Here is a 17,293-nt window from a genome sequence, read left to right on the forward strand (position 1 = left end):
AACCTATTTAAAGATAACTATGAGAAATGTTGGTTGGAGGTGAAGAAAGATCTCGACATATGGTCTAGGTTAAGACTCTCCTTGTTAGGCCGAATTGCTGTTATTAAGATGAATGTATTGCCGAGAGTGTTGTTTTTATTTCAGACATTACAAATTTTGGACAAAATGGACTGTTTCAAGAAGTGGCAGAAAGATATATCTAATTTTGTCTGGCAGGGCAAAAAGCCCAGAATAAAATTTAAGATTCTAACTGATGCAAAGGATAGAGGGGGCTTTGCCCTGCCGGACTTAAGACTTTATTATGAAGCAGCAGCTTTTTGCTGGCTGAAGCAATGGCTACTTCTTGAGAATACAGACATTTTAGATCTAGAAGGATATGATAACAACTTCGGTTGGCATGCATATTTATGGTATGACAAGGTAAAAGTGCATAGAGGCTTTAAAAACCATATTGTCAGGAAAGCTTTGTTTAATGTATGGAATCGTTATAAAGATTTGTTGGAAAATAAAACCCCCAGGTGGTTGTCACCCCTGGAAGCTAAAGCGGTAAAAAAACTTAATATGGATTCAGACTGGCCAAAATACAGTGAAATTTTGGAATATGATGGTGAAAAGCTCAAATTACAGAGCTTGGAGAAATTAAAACCTAAAGTCAGAGACTGGCTACATCACCAGCAGATTAATGAAACGTTTAAGCAAGACAGGAAAGTAGGATTTCAGAAGGAGAGGTCAAAGTTAGAAACGGAACTATTGGAGCCCAATACTAAGAATTTGTCTAGAATGTATAATTTGCTGCTGAAATGGAACACCCAAGATGAAACAGTTAAATCAGCAATGATTAAATGGGCACAAGATATTGGTCATGACATCATGTTTGCGGACTGGGAAAGGTTATGGACCACAGGCATTAAATTTACGGCATGTACTGCCTTAAAAGAGAATATAATGAAAATGATCTATAGGTGGTACATGACCCCAGCCAGGCTAGCAAAGATATATCATTTGCCCAATAATAATTGCTGGAAGTGTAATGAATGTGAAGGAACTTTTTATCACCTTTGGTGGACCTGCCCAAAGATTAAGGCCTACTGGGAAATGATCTATAATGAAATGAAGAAAATTCTTAAGCGGACATTTGCTAAAAAACCAGAGGCTTTTCTCTTGGGCATGGTCGACCAAATGGTACCAAAGGAAGACAGAACATTCTTCATGTATGCAACCACAGCAGCAAGAATTCTACTAGCAAAATATTGGAAGAAGCAAGAACTACCCACTCTGGAAGAATGGCAGACCAAGGTGACAGAATTTATGGGACTGGCAGAGATGACCGGCAGAATCCGTGACCAGAGGAGAGAGACGGTGGAAGAGGACTGGAGAAAATTTAAAGTTTATCTTAGGAACTGTTGTAAAATTTCGGAATGCTAAAATGTCAAGGGATATAAGATAGAGAATTATAGCTGTTAAATCTTAAATTTAAATAAAATATAAAGAGAATCAGTTATGAATTGGAATGAAGGATTGCTAGAAATGCTGTTTTTAAAAAAAAAATAAGGGTGCAGTGAAGGGAAGGCTTGGGGAAGTCGTGTTATGTATGTTATTGTATGTTATGTTTTAGTATGTTATGTTATATCATTGTATGTAATGTTATGTTTTTATTTTGTTATATTTGTGAAAATGAATAATTTTTTTTTTAAAAAAAAAAACAGAGGATCCCCTTCCCCTCAAAAAAGGGAGACAGACAGGACTGCCTCCTCCCTGGATCAACAGCATCTTCTCCACAGCTTTACCCAAAGTCTCCTCCTCTGCCATGAGGGTGAACTTAGTTTAGCAGCTCAAACTTGACCTTGCCCTTTTGGTGGTGGCAATCACTAGCTCCCGGAGGCATCCTAGTTGGTGGGGGCAACCAGGGCAAAAATCCCAAACACTAAATAAAACCTCTTCTCTGCAGGAGAGGAGCAAGGTCAATGCTCTGTAAGTATTAAGGCCTTTGTTTTGGACGTGAAATGCAAAGGGTAAGATTGCCAACGGAATATTGGTCTCCTTACAAGCTGGCAGCTGGAAGATGTAATCCAGGCAGTTTATCTTGGATCATTTTCCATGTTGCAGCTGCACAGGTTGGGTCAAGTTCCTCATCGTTTCTTTTAGGTTGGGAGGTTGCTGCAGATGCTCTTCCTGTCGCAAAGGGTTTTGAAGGTGGTACTGGTTCCAACCCTACAAAAGAAAAGAAAAATAAGGGTAAGCACACATTTGCTGACACATACTGTATGAAGGAAACCTATGTCTCTGAAAAGTAACATCTGGTCAGTTTGTACAGCACGTTTCAGAAATGGAATACTGATTAAGGCAAAATTCTGGTCTTCACCAAAATACTAACTCTAGCTGTATAGGACAAAATTTCATTTGTACCCCAATTTCTTTAGAAAGTCCAAGAAAAAGCACCACTGCCCAATTTAGACTCCACATTAACAAATGTCTCCAACCAAATACTTTTCCCTCTCTGTCAGCAGCAGAAAATACAGAAATACAGCGTCTGATCTAGCATATCTGAGAACTTGTGACACTGTAAGAGGAATGGAAATAGAATTGGAAGAGGCCAACCCAGGGGACACTCCTAACAGAACCCTCTTGTTATACAGTGATGGGACAACAGTTAGTGTTCCAAGACCTGTATTTGCCACTGTGGTTGCAGCTCCAATAATAAGGAAGCCAAATGACAGCGCCAAGGAGTCCTGAACTTTGTCTTCTGCCAGTTATGGAACTGGTCTGGCCACCATATTATGTTGGCTATTGTTACTAGGTTAAGCATTTTGTGATTTTCTATGCCAGGCATAGGCAAACTCGGCCCTCCAGATGTTCTGGGACTACCACACCCATCATCCCTGACCACTGGTCCTGTTAGCTAGGGATGATGGGAGTTCTAGTCCCTACACATCTGGAGGGCCAAGTTTGCCTATGCCTGTTCTATCCAATCCTTGTTTCACTGCATATAGTGAGACTGCCCACAACAATATCCCTTTTGTTGCTTTGGTAGGAGAGTCCCATGGACTGCAAGAAGATCAAACCTATTCATTCTGAAGGAAATCAGCCCTGAGTGCTCACTGGAAGGACAGATTCTGAAGCTGAGGCTCCAATACTTTGGTCACCTCCTGAGAAGAGAAGACTCCCTGGAAAAGACCCTGATGTTGGGAAAGATGGAGGCCACAAGGAAAAGGGGACAACAGAGGACGAGATGGTTGGACAGTGTTCTCGAAGCTACCAACATGAGTCTGACCAAACTGCGGGAGGCAGTGGAAGACAGGAGTGCCTGGCGTGCTCTGGTCCAGAGGGTCACGAAGAGTCGGACACGACTAAAAGACTAAACAACAACAAACCAAACTCTCTTCAAAACAATGGGCTCTTCTTTGCTACCTACTATCATTTCCCCACCCCCCAACTTTTCAACTTCTGCTAAGTTTGAAAGTGTTGTTTATGCAATGAGATGGGGTGGGAGACGCTGACATGCAACTCTTTTCTCTCCAAGGATGACCCACCCACCCCCAACCACCTGCTACTGTTCAGGACACACTACAATCCCACATATGGGATCTACTCATGAGTAGGTCAAGTCACTGGATCTTCTAGAGCTTGGAGCCCCCGCTCCCTTTGACTGATGATGGCTTTGGTATCAGAGACCTCAGCTGAAGGGCCAGGTCACCACCCCACAGACACCACTAAAGTCAATTTCAAATGAGAGAAGCTTCTATGGGGAGGAAGGCAAATGGGCTGCAGAAAGACTTTCAAAGACCAGCAAGTTACATGTAAGTGCAATAATTGTCTCTTTCATGGGCTTTGGCAGTCTCCTATTTTTTGGGGGAGGGAGGAGACTAGAGAACTTTTAGCTAATGGAGGGGTAGAGGCTCGGTCAGTTGAAGATAATCTGTTTCCAGTAAATTAAACCAAATTCCTTCTAATAATTAGGCATCAAATTAATTTTGATTACATAGAGTAAAAACAAATACTCAAAGAAAAACACTCTTTTGGGGCAGAAAGCATGTCTGTACCAGAAACAGAACAAAGCTCGATAGCTAAAGCTAATCCCCCATCCAAACCCCTCCGTTTTCAAATATCCTTTATATTATCACTACTACAATACCCTGGTTCAAATTTATTGCAATACTTGGTTTTAGGAAGATTTTTTTTTTAAGTCCAATCTCCTGGTGGTGTTTGTTGTTGTTTAAATTGACCAAATGGCACCTATTTGCCTGAAGCAATAAAGTAGACAGCGTTAAAGAGATAAATCAATAGTAGGAAATAGAGAGGCTGGGATTTCAGCTGAAAGTTAGGCTGCTGAATGCTGACATTATTGATTTTAGCTAGTTCAGCTGGCCTTGTAATTAAAATGTAAATTTGAGAAAGAGATTGTGTCCTGACAGAAATGGTGGGATTAAGGGGAGATAAAAGCTCCTCAATGAGAATTCAGAGAAAGTAAAAGAACAGGTTTCATCAGCCATTTGGACTTAGGAGAATCAGAAGTAGGTAGCAGTATATATTTAATTGAAAAGGGGGGGGGGGGAATCCCACCGAACTAGAATGTAAATAATATGAACAAAAAGATTTGAAGAACAGGTTTTGCTCCCTTTCTTCCATTCTGTTCTGCGCATAGCCCTTGCTAATCCAAAATACATGTCTATCAACACAACATGGCACACAAATGACTACTTCAGGCATGCCGAAGGGCAAGCGTGTGCTGAAGAGAATTTTTATTACCTTTTTCCTTTTAACATAAACATGTATGCACATACATGCACACACACTCCTGACCAGAAATGGATTTTCATACTTCCCATGAAGCTAGTTACATTTTTCTTTGGCTCTTGCCCACTGTTGTCATTTTACCATTTATCCTAAACGATTTGGGTGCTGAGTTATGATGACTGTGTTACCAAAACAGGGCTACTGAGGCAAGAAAGGGATATCACTATGTCAGGGAAGTCCCAATGCATTACTACTACTACTAGGTAAAGGTAAAGGGACCCCTGACCATTAGGTCCATTCGTGACCGACTCTGGGGTTGCAGCGCTCATCTCGTTTTATTGGCCAAGGGAGCCAGCGTACAGCTTCCGGGTCATGTGGCCAGCATGACGAAGCCGCTTCTGGCGAACCAGAGCAGTGCACAGAAACACTGTTTACCTTCCCGCCAGAGCGGTACCTATTTATCTACTTGCACTTTGACGTGCTTTTGAAATGGCATGTTGGCAGGAGCAGGGACCGAGCAACGGGAGCTCACCCCGTCATGGGGATTCGAACTGCCAACCTTCTGATCAGCAAGTTCTAGGCTCTGCGGTTTAACCCACAGCGCCACCCGCGTCCCACTACTACTACTACTACTACTACTACTACTACTGCTTGCTGAAATAGGGGGGAAATAGGAAGAACAAAACTAAAGGAGGAAACCAGCCCCCCGCACCCCCCGTCCCCAAAAAATCCCTGTATAATGGTGATTGGGTATTCTATGGCCACAGAATGCTGAGTATCTGGTGAGGGACAGGAGGAACAGAACAGAGTGGACTTTCTCCAAAAAGGCATGGGTGGCCGGCTGACGCTCTCAACAGAAGCACTCCACACTGTAACCGTTCCTTGCAGCTCCCGCAATAGTTTGGTTAAAAATGTTCTGTTGGGAAAATCTTGTTTGTATGTGCATGCACGAACACACCATGTGGTATTATATTTACTGAAATCATCATTCCTAGTGAGGGGCAGATGGGGCTCGACCATCTTGAAGGTGGCCCATCTTGGAGAAGGAAAACTGTGATCCTAAACCTCTGCTATGAGGGAGGCAGGTGGCGCTGTGGTCTAAACCACTGAGCCTAGGGCTTGCCAATCAGAAGGTCGGCGGTTCAAATGCCCACAACAGGTTGAGCTTCCGTTGCTCAGTCCCAGCTCCTGCCCACCTAGCAGTTCGAAAGCACGTCAAGTGCAAGTAGATAAATAGGTACCGCTCCGGCAGGAAGGTAAACGGCGTTTCCGTGCGCTGCTCTGGTTTTGCCAGAAACAGCTTAATCATGCTGGCCACATGACCTGGAAGCTGTCTGCGGACAAATGCCGGCTCCCTCGGCCTATAGAGCGAGATGAGCGCGCAACCCCAGAGTCGTCCATGACTGGAGCTAACCTCTGCTGTCTTGCATGATATCTTCAGGAGAAGGAAAGGCTAAGGTAAGGGTAGGCAACCTAAGGCCCGTGGGCTGGATGCGGCCCAATCACCTTCTCAATCACTAAAGCAGAACCAGTAGGGCTCCTGTCTCACTAACCTATTTGAAGTATTTGTCAAGAAGCAGTTAGATAGAGGTGATCTGGCTGATAAAGTATACTTGGACTTTTAAAAAGCATTTGACAAAATACATCACCATATATTTCATCCGACTCCTGAATTAGCTTAGTAGTCATGGAATAAGAGGAGAGAGTTTCTTGTGTATCAGTGAAGAACCAGGAAACAAAGAGTATGAATAAATGGATAAGTCTCCCATTGGTGGGATGCAGAAAGTTGAGTTCCTCTGGATTTAGGTTTGATGAGGCCCTAAGCTGCTGAAGGTAATGGGGCCCTTTATATGTCCAGCTGTCCTTTGTCAACAACAAATTGTCGCTCTTTTTTTGTGTTGAACATATGCTATATAGTAATTTATGGACCTAATAGGTATCTAAAGCCATTTGCACATATCAAAGTAATTTGTTTTTTTATCTTATATTTTGGAAATGGACATTCAGTTTTTGTTTTCCTTTGAATTTTTGGGGGGACCCCAAGAGAGTGGGGACCTAAGCTGTAGCTTGTTTAGCTTATATGTAAATCCAGCACTGCCCTCAAGGATTCATATTGGGACCTATGCTTTTGCATAAATGATCTAGTTAAAGGTGCCAAGGCACCCAAATTTGAAGCTAATAATGCATTGTTCAGGGTGGTTAAAACAAAAAGGGTCTGTGAGGAGCTCCAAACAGATCCCTCCAAACTGGGTGAATGGGAAGTAACACGGCATATGCAATTCAATACAAGCAAGTTTAAAATGACGTACACTGTGACATAAAATCCTATTGTCACATATATACACTAATGGTGCCTGAAAGAGAAGTAACTGACCAGGAAACAGATGTGGTGATTGTATTGGATAGCTTTGATGAAAATGCCAATCTAGTGTGTGGCAGCTGTCAAAGAGGTGCAGCACTGACAATGAAGTGGATGTTGGTTTCTGCTTCCTTCACTGAGCAGCGAAGTGCTTGTCACAAGACAATGTTTACATTCCACAGTCAAGTGCTGTTGGGTTTTCTCACGGGAAAGGAGACTGGATGTGACGGACACTGGTTTCCTGTTTTTCACTGTTCTTTGCAGTTCAGTGTGATTCTCTCCGTGCTTTAGAGGAGAGAGGATGCCTTTCTCTGCTCCGGCAGAGGGAAGATGTTTTTCTGTAAATTACCAGCTTTGAAGTGTAAATAAAGTAATATAGAGCATGTTGGCACGTACTTTTCATCATTCCGCTGTGCACTGGACACTGCTTATCACCAACAGTGGAGACATCAGGATCATACTCCATCCAAACAGTTTTTGGCAACAATACATGTTTAATGGATAGTGCACTCTGAGCACGCAATTGGTCCACCATGCAGAAATTATTTATCAAGTAGCACCTGAATGAGTCCCGTCCCCCCTTATACGTGGTTCTCTTGTAATTTCCAGCCTATTTGTTTTAATTACTTTGACAGAAGTTTTATTCTTTATACAATGTCCTTAATCATATGTTCTCCTTTGTATGTCTACAAAACCGTGTCTGTACATCACATTGTTTTGTAGCTATACAAAGGAGTATACATGTTTAGGGAAGTTTTTAATATTTAATGCTGTATTGTTTTTAACACTTGATTGGAACACTCTCCTGCGTGTGAGTGTCTGAGGGCCCTGCTCCTTCTTGCCACTCACCATCTGGCCTGGGGCGGGGCCTGAAGCCTCATAAGGACTGCTGTGCTCTGCTGCCCAGGAGGACTCTCCTGCATGTGAGTGTATGGGGCCCTGCTCCTTCCTGCCACTTACCACCTGGCCCAGGGCAGGGCCTGACGGGCCTCACTAGGACAGTTGCTGTTACTGCTGGAGGGGTGCAGAGTGCTTTTAAAATGTTTTAAAATTTTTATTTTGAATTTTTTGTATGTGGGGGGGTGGCGTGGGGTGGATGTTTATTGGGCCTGGGAATTTGTTTGATTTTATGTTTTTGTAATTTTTGTAATTTTTATTGTTTTTTGTTTGTACTGTTTTATTTGTATTGGTTTTTTTGTTTTTTTTAAAAAAAGGGGTTATTTTGTTCTTAAGGGGAGGGGTCAGGGCTGCCGGGGAATGGGCCCCAGCCCACAAAATGGCTGGGATATGTTTCACAGGGGGGAATGCACTGGGACAACCGATCTCAGGGATCACGGGTAGGAGGAGGAGTTACGCTAAGACCAGACCATGTCATTACAGAGGAGGCAGGTTTAGTCGTTGTCTGAGGACTATTCCTGCCTCCAGGTCTGGTCCTGACCGGATGGATACTAGAATCAGCAAGGGATACCCACATGACCTGAAAGTGTTGCTGTGCAACGCCAGGTCAATGATTCATAAGACCACTGCCATCCATGACTTGATCATGGATGGAGGATTTGACCTGGCATGTGTAACAGAGACTTGGTTGGATGAAGCAGATGGGCCTGTCCTTGCCGCTGCTTGTCCACCAGGTTTCTCTTACACACAGCAACCCAGGTCATGTGGACGGGGAGGGGGGGTTGCAGTGATTTTTAGGAAGTCATTAGTTTGCACCAGGCGTCCTATTGGGAAGACCCAGTTTTCTGAGTGCATGTTCTGGAAGTTGGGCAATAGGGGCAGTACAGGATTCCTTTTGGTGTACCAACCTCCCCGCTGCACCAAGGATTCCCTGTCTGAGCTGCTTCAGGTCGTGGCGGATGTTCTCCTGGAGACACCTAGCTTGGTCGTCCTAGGGGATTTTAACATCCATGCCAACACGACCTTACAAGGGGCAGCTCGGGACTTCGTGGAAAGCATGGCCTCCATGGGGCTGTCCCTGAATAAGTCTGGCCCAACCCATAGCCGCGGACATGCCTTGGACCTGGTGTTTACCTCTACGGATGTTGGTGATCTGACACTAAGTAAAAGTGAAATGAAAGAAGTGCCATGGTCAGACCACTTCCTGGTGCAACTGGACTTCTCTGCGACCCATCCCCTCTGCAGGGAGGTGGGACCGATTCGGATGGTCCGCCCCCGCCACTTAATGGATCCAAATGGTTTCCAGAGAGTGGTAGGGGATGCTTTATCCCATGTTGATGGCCTTTCAGCCGATTCCCTGGTGGCCCGCTGGAATGTGGAGTTAACCAGGGCTATTGACTGTTTGGCTCCGAAGCGCCCTCTCCGATTGCATGGAGCCCGGAGAGCCCCGTGGTTTTCCACGGATCTGAGGGCAATGAAACAATCGTTGAGACGGCTAGAGCGCCGGTGGCGGATAACTCATTCCGAATCTGACCGGACACAGGTTAGAGCTCAACGTCGAGCCTACCAAGTGGCGATAGCGACGGCGAAGAAGACTTTCTTCACCGCCTCTATTGCATCTGCAGAAAACAGCAGCAGGAGACTCTTTCAGGTGGTTCACAATTTAGCGGAACCACCTGTAACATCGGGGCCCAGTACGGGCCACATGTTCTCCTGCAATGATTTTGCAAATTTTTTTGCAGATAAAATCGCTCAGATTCGGGAAGAAGTAGACTCCACCGTGGGAGCAGGGCCGGGGCGGGAGAGTGCTAGAGTCCTGTCTGGTCAAGTTGTGTGGGATCAATTCCAATCTGTTACCTCCGAGGATGTGGACAGGCTGCTTGGACGAGTGAAGCCAACCACCTGTCTCCTGGATCCTTGCCCATCCTGGCTTATAAAAGCTAGCCGGGAAGGACTGGGCGATGGGCTTCGTGGGGAGCCTTCCCAGACCTGCTGAAAGAGGCGGTTATTAAACCGCTTCTTAAAAAACCATCTTTAGATGCGGCCACGATGGCCAATTATCGCCCAGTCTCAAACCTTCCATTCTTGGGCAAGATGATTGAGCGAGTGGTTGCTGAACAACTCCAGGCACGCCTAGAAGAAGCGGACCATTTGGATCCCTTCCAGTCGGGATTCAGGCCTCATCATGGGACTGAAACTGCCTTGGTCGCACTGGTGAGAGCTGGTCGCACTGGTGAGAGCTGTTGGTCGCAAAGGTGAGAGCTGTTTCCTAGTTCTGCTGGATCTCTCAGCGGCGTTTGATACCATCGACCATGACATCCTTCTGGACCGTCTTGAGGGGCTGGGAGCTGGGGGCACTGTCATACAGTGGTTCCGCTCCTTCCTCCTGGGCCGTGTTCAGAAAGTGGTGGGGGGGGATGAGTGTTCAGACCCCTGGGCTCTCACTTGTGAGGTGCCCCAGGGTTCTGTCCTCTCCCCCATGCTTTTCAACATTTACATGCAGCCGCTGGGAGAGATCATCAGGAGGTTTGGGCTGGGTGTTCATCAGTATGCAGATGATACCCAGCTCTACCTCACTTTTAAATCAGAACCAGTGAAGGCGGTGAAGGTCCTGTGTGAGTGTCTGGAAGCGGTTGGAGGATGGATGGCGGCTAACAGATTGAGGTTGAATCCTGACAAGTCAGAAGTACTGTTTTTGGGGGACCGGAGACGGGCAGGTGTGGAGGATTCCCTGGTCCTGAATGGGGTAACTGTGCCCTGAAGGACCAGGTGCGCAGCCTGGGAGTCATTTTGGACTCACAGCTGTCCATGGAGGCACAGGTCAAATCTGTATCCAGGGCAGCTGTTTACCAGCTCCATCTGTTACGTAGGCTGAGACCCTATCTGCCTGCAGACTGTCTCGCCAGAGTGGTACATGCTCTGGTTATCTCCCGCTTGGACTACTGCAATGCGCTCTACGTGGGGCTACCTTTGAAGGTGACCCGGAAACTACAACTAATCCAGAATGCGGCAGCTAGACTGGTGACTGGGAGCGGCCGCCGAGACCATATAACACCGGTCTTGAAAGATCTACATTGGCTCCCAGTACGTTTCCGAGCACAATTCAAAGTGTTGGTGCTGACCTTTAAAGCCCTAAATGGCCTCGGTCCAGTATATCTGAAGGAGCGTCTCCTCCCCCATCGTTCTGCCCGGACACTGAGGTCCAGCTCCGAGGGCCTTCTGGCAGTTCCCTCACTGCGAGAGGCCAAGTTACAGGGAACCAGGCAGAGGGCCTTCTCGGTAGTGGTGCCCGCCCTGTGGAATGCCCTCCCATCAGATGTCAAAGCGATAAACAACTACCTGACATTCAGAAGACATCTGAAGGCAGCCCTGTTCAGGGAAGTTTTTAATATGTGACATTTTAGTGTATTTTTCATCTCTGTTGGAAGCCGCCCAGAGTGGCTGGGGAAACCCAGCCAGATGGGCGGGGTACAAATAATAAATTATTATTATTATTATTATTATTATTATTATTATTATTATTATTGGAAGCCGCCCAGAGTGGCTTGGGAAACTCAGCCAGATGGGTGGGGTATAAATAATAAATTATTATTATTATTATTATTATTATTTGATTAAGGACATTGTATAAAGAATAAAACTTTTGCCAATGTAATTAAAACAAATAGGCTGTAAATTACAATTCCAACAGAACCGCATGTAAGGGGGGGGGAGTGGGATCTGCAAGAAAATGTTGCAATGGATCTTCTCCTCTCATAGGAATATGAGGGAGTTGCCCTGCTAGGTTTATTATTTAGTGAATTTCTGCAACCCTAGAAATTTCTCCAGGCATTCTGACCTTTCAGTCTTGCTTATCAGTGGCCCCTTTTTGGTTCCATTTCTGCCTTCACCTGTCACCTGAGTTTGCTAGTAAGAAGAAGTGATAGTCTGCACCCTGGAAAATTATTGATCTACTATTGCATATTCAGTATTGCATTACATACAGAGGTACATAATTTTTTTTACACACAACAGTTTTTTGCCTGAGAACATATCTATCTATTGTTGTTACAACTGTTGCCTGCATGCTCTTTAAACCCACTCTTTCACAAGTCAAATCTCTCTTGGTGTCCATTTACGTATGCATTCCAGACAGAGGAAGACTGGGGTGTCAGCTCATATGATACAGGCATACAAAACAACAAGCAAACTGCAACACTTAAAAATGGTGCAAGTGTAAATTAGGTGCAAGTGTAAATAAGGATTATACAAATGAGAGGTCATTAAAAACCCTGGTAATGTTAATTTGGCATGACACCCCTTAATGGGTTATGTCTTCACACTTCAGTTGTCTAATCACCTAAATTCTTTTACAAATTTACATTTTATCTTGCACATGGAAACTCACTCCTCCTCTCTCTCTTATTATAATATCTATTCAAACTCTCAATTCTTGCCTTAAATTGCTGTTAGAATGTACTTTTTGACATATTAAAAACTATGTAACTTTTTACCTTAGTGGGGGGGAAAACCCCAGTGCAAAGCAAAAAATAACTAACTCAAAACATATATTTTGTCCTTTAAATTAAGACTCTGACTTGACGTATTTGAACACTGACTCACCAAGAAAGTATTGCATAGGTCTGTGGGTTTGTGCATGTGTGAATCGGGATTGGTTAGTACAGGGATTGTGAACTGATGGCTTTAGACACCAACACACTCCCCACCCAACCATTGCACAAAGAGCCCAACCATTTTTAATTCATTTATTTTTTAAATGGTTTAAGTTGTAAATAAAACTTGCCTGCTTGGTATCTCATCTTGAGTCTTTTCTAATGCTTGGGCAACAATAAGTACCGTATTTGAAGCAGGGGTGGAAAGCCTGTCTCTGCTCCATACGCTGCTGGATTGCAACTCGCATTAGTCCTGAGCACTGAACATGCTGGGTGGCAATGGCGGGAGCTTCAGTCCAGCAGGTATGGAGGGCCATCCCTTATTTAACGTACTGAGCCAATAACTCTATATTCCCTGGCTAATAAAACTTGTTTCCCCATGGTTCAGGAGCCCTGCCCAATTAAGTTAAGGTAAAGGTAAAGGAACCCCTGACCATTAGGTCCAGTCGTGACCGACTCTGGGGTTGCGGCTTTATTGGCCGAGAGAGCCGGCGTACAGCTTCCGGGTTATGTGACCAGCATGACTAAGCTGCTTCTGGTGAACCAGAGCAGTGCATGGAAACGCTGTTTACCTTCCCACCGGAGCGATACCTATTTATCTACTTGCACTTTGACGTGCTTTCGAACTGCTAGGTTGGCAGGAGCAGGGACTGAGCAACGGGAGCTCACCCCGTCGCGGGGACTCAAACCGCCAATCTTCTGATTGGCAAGCCCTAGGCTCTGTGGTTTAACCCACAGCGCCATCCGCGTCCCCAAGCACCACCTGCGTCCCCTTCCCTCTTATTTGTGTTCCCTTAAAGAAGTCCTAAGCACATTCTTTCTTAAAATATTCCATGTTCTATTCAAGGATTAAAAGAATGAATTTCGAAGAATCCTGTTTCAATATGGATTGTGGTCATATAATGCTAGTCCTTGGAATCATAATACAGTGGTACCTCGGGTTAAGTACAAAATTCGTTCCGGAGGTCCATTCTTAACCTGAAACTGTTCTTAACCTGAAGCACCACTTTAGCTAATGGGGCTTCCTGCAGCTGCCGTGCCGCCACATGATTTGTGTTCTCATCCTGAAGCCAAGTTCTTAACCTGAGGTACTATTTCTAGGTTAGCGGAGTCTGTAACTTGAAGCGTATGTAACCTGAGGTACCACTGTACATGTACTTTAATATTCTATCTTTTATTGTAATTTGGGACATCACCTTCTTCTGATCAGTTTACTGGGGTATTCAGATGAGACTTTGGTTATGAACTGTTTACCATACAAGGTCCTATATATTACTGAGCAAATGGCTTTTTTTATTATTGCTATGTGTACTGAGCTCATTTTCTTTGGATAAACTGCAGGGTCCACTTGCCTACTTTGTTGTTGTTTATTTGCATTATGTGTTCCAATCTGAAGACCATGATGAAGATATTTCATTCATTTAGAAAATAGTCCATACTTTATTGTACATGTCACATGTCTTGTTTATAACTCTCATGTGCGTACACAGTGTGCAATGCTGTGCATGACTACATTCGGTCCTAATTAATGCTTGATGGCGGTAACTTTATTAAAACAGTCAGTTTGCGCAACACATTTCCAACACCCATACCAATGAAAACTCAATATATCTCAATGGAGGGTGTAACTGAAAAACTAGAGAGAGAGAGAAAATAAAAAGAATAAATCAACATATCAGCCATCTAGACAGGAAGCAGAATTCACTGATTGAAAAATCACAATGAAACAAAGACTAACACTGATTTAAATCAAGTTTCCCATTATTATTGTTTACTGAATTTATATACTGCCCTATACCCGGAGGTCTCAGGGCGGTTCCTATAGGGTGGCATTCACTGTGAGTAGAAGCCCTTCAGAAGAACTACCACCTGAGCTTTGCCCCCTTTCCCCACGCTCTCTGAAACTGGCTCGAGGGGGTGGGGGTTGAAGAACCCCCAGATCACTGTTGGGAGGGGGTGGGAAGGACAGGGAGACAGTTTCATCTGGCAAGCTCAGTGGTAAAGTCTGCTTTTGATGAACAAATTCCTATTCCCCACAAATAACCCAGAGACGCATTTTAAATAAAAGCACACATTCTACACATGTAAAAACACCAGGCAGGCCCCACAAATAACCCAGCGGTGTATTTTAAATAAAAGGACACTTACTACTCGTGTAAACACACGCTGATTCCCGGACCGTCCGCGTGCTGGATTTAGAGGGCGATTGGGCCGGATCTGGCCCCTGGGCCTTAGTTTGCCGACCCATGGTCCACTTGATGGAGTACTCTAGAAATAATCACTGTCACTTGAAGTCCAGGTGATCTCAATGGCTAGGAGTGCCTACATCTGCTTCGGTTGGTGAGTCACCTATGGTCCTTTCTGAACACAGATAGCCTAGCTACACATCCATTATTTATTATTTATTTATTTCATAAAATTTAGGGAAGCTTTTAATGTTTAATAGGTTATTGTATTTTAGTGTTCTGTTGGAAGCCGCCCAGAGTGGCTGAGGAAAACCCACCCAGATGGGCGGGGTATAAATAATTATTATTATTATTATTATTATACACTGCTTGATTGGAAGAAACCTCTATGTGGTTTACAAAAGCAGTTTCTACTGAACTGCTTTCAACAGAAGTACAAAAACCAAGACTATCGAGATTTCATGTATGTGTGCATATGTTTCAGTCACTATCATGTGCCACTTCGACGCACAAGCCACTTGTTAAAAATCAGCACACATAAGTGAATACGAGTCTTATTTTGGTTAATGTGTCCTTGGAAAACAGCCCTATTTCTTCAAATGGGCTTAGACTGCTAGATATATAAAGCACAGGGGATGTCAGCCAGAATCTTGACTAAGCTCTAAGAACAGGAAAGGGCTGATGAGTGTGAAAGCAAAGATTTCATGGAGGTAGAAAGCTCTAAATGTCATTGTTAAATTAGGGCTGCAGGCTTTAATTGATTAATTGGTGTCATCAATCAATGAAAGCCTTAAGCACACCTTAAAAATGTCCTCAGATTAATCAGTGAAGCTGAGAATAAAGATTATGGACTCTTCAAGGGCCTGCCATATTGCTGTCTTCCTCATACCACTACCAAATTTGATGAAAGAAAATAAATTAATTAAAAGCAGCCTTTTTCTTCAAGTCTGTATCCAAAGTAATCGGGAATATTATCCAATTAAGTGATTAAGTATTAAATATCACCTTTAATCCCAAAAATCTTTTGCGCAATACACTGCAAGTTTTCACCCTTAAGAGAAATCTCAATTTCTTCTAGAATCTTCAAAACAAACCTTAATTGAAAAAAAATCTCAGTGTGTATACTCATTTAAATGTGATTCATTAATCAACTGGTTGGAAACAAAGGCAAGAAAGCATTTAAAAGTTCTTTATGCAGCTGATATCCACATATTAAATATGAACACTTATCAGAACAAGAATATTGGAGCTTAACTCCAATATTGGCGCTTACTCCAATCCTATGCACACTTACCTGGAATTAAGTATCACTGAATAGAGTGGGATGGAAGTGAGAGCTGGACCTTAAAGAAGGCTGATCTCCGAAGAATGGATGCTTTTGAATTATGGTGCTGGAGGAGACTCTTGAGAGTCCCATGGACTGCAAGAAGAACAAACCGATCCATTCTGAAGGAAATCAGCCCTGAGTGCTCACTGGAAGGACAGATCCTGAAGCTGAGGCTCCAATACTTTGGCCACCTCATGAGAAGAGAAGACTCCCTGGAAAAGACCCTGATGTTGGGAAAGATGGAGGGCACAAGGAGAAGGGGACGACAGAGGACGAGATGGTTGGATAGTGTCTTCGAAGCTACAAACATGAGTCTGACCAAACTGCGGGAGGCGGTGGAAGACAGAAGTGCCTGGCGTGCTCTGGTCCAGGGGGTCACGAAGAGTCGGACACGACTAAACGACTAAACAACAACAACAACGAATAGAGTGGGACTTACTTCTGAGTAAATGTGCACAAAAATGTGCTCTGAAGATTCCACAAGGGAACAATAAGAAAGATTGAAATTTTACAAAGAAGAGTAGCAAACATTCCAGAGAGCAGAGAGAGCCGGCTAGGCTTTGGAACGAGTGACAAATTTAAACTGAATTTATCATTTTTACTATTCTAAAATTGCAGTCACAAAAACTGAATGCCATGTGATTAATAGAACTCAGGTCACTAAGAAGCTTTTCGAGACCATATAGTTGGAATAAAGACAGAGGAGTTAAGGTTATTTTGGAAGTTAATTTTAGACAGATAAAGAATCAAGTATATAGAATTTTAAGGATCATTAATAAACATGCACATCTTAATGGCAATTCCATTCTGACTGGAATCTGAAGACATGCATGAGAGCCAAAGAAGCTGTATTAACTCACATTTCACATTGGGGTGGGATAATTAACTCCTTGGGTTTGGGGGGCTATGACATCTAGAGATTTTCCTGAGCCAAATAATTTGAGCAAATGTGGTGCCAAACTCTGGCACATTAAAGATTGACAAAACATGGCTTGCTTATGCATGACCAGTCTTGAGATGCTGAATAGATGCTTAGGTGACAAACAGTCAAAGATTGCTGCTGCTCACAATGTCACTATGAAATGTTGCAGCCTGTCCTTTCTGCAGTTATGTTACAAACATCCCTGAAAAAACACTC

At 43.8% G+C, this 17,293-nt stretch overlaps 1 protein-coding gene and 1 long non-coding RNA gene across 2 annotated transcripts in view; both read right to left on the minus strand.

Annotated features, from left to right (window-relative positions):
* The window catches only part of LOC310844418, a 157,899-nt gene that overhangs the window by 21,787 nt on the left and 118,819 nt on the right, over positions 1-17,293 (minus strand). The gene's annotated exons all lie outside the window — the stretch shown is intronic.
* UVSSA (UV stimulated scaffold protein A) overlaps positions 1-17,293 on the minus strand; it is a 64,564-nt gene that overhangs the window by 21,787 nt on the left and 25,484 nt on the right. The window contains exon 8 of the mRNA XM_083738344.1: positions 2,046-2,211. Coding sequence (XP_083594470.1) covers positions 2,046-2,211 — 166 coding nt within the window. The remainder of the gene's footprint in view (positions 1-2,045; positions 2,212-17,293) is intronic.

Source organism: Podarcis gaigeae (genome assembly GCF_964106915.1).
Source record: "Podarcis gaigeae genome assembly, chromosome: 5".
Lineage (NCBI taxonomy): Eukaryota > Metazoa > Chordata > Lepidosauria > Squamata > Lacertidae > Podarcis > Podarcis gaigeae.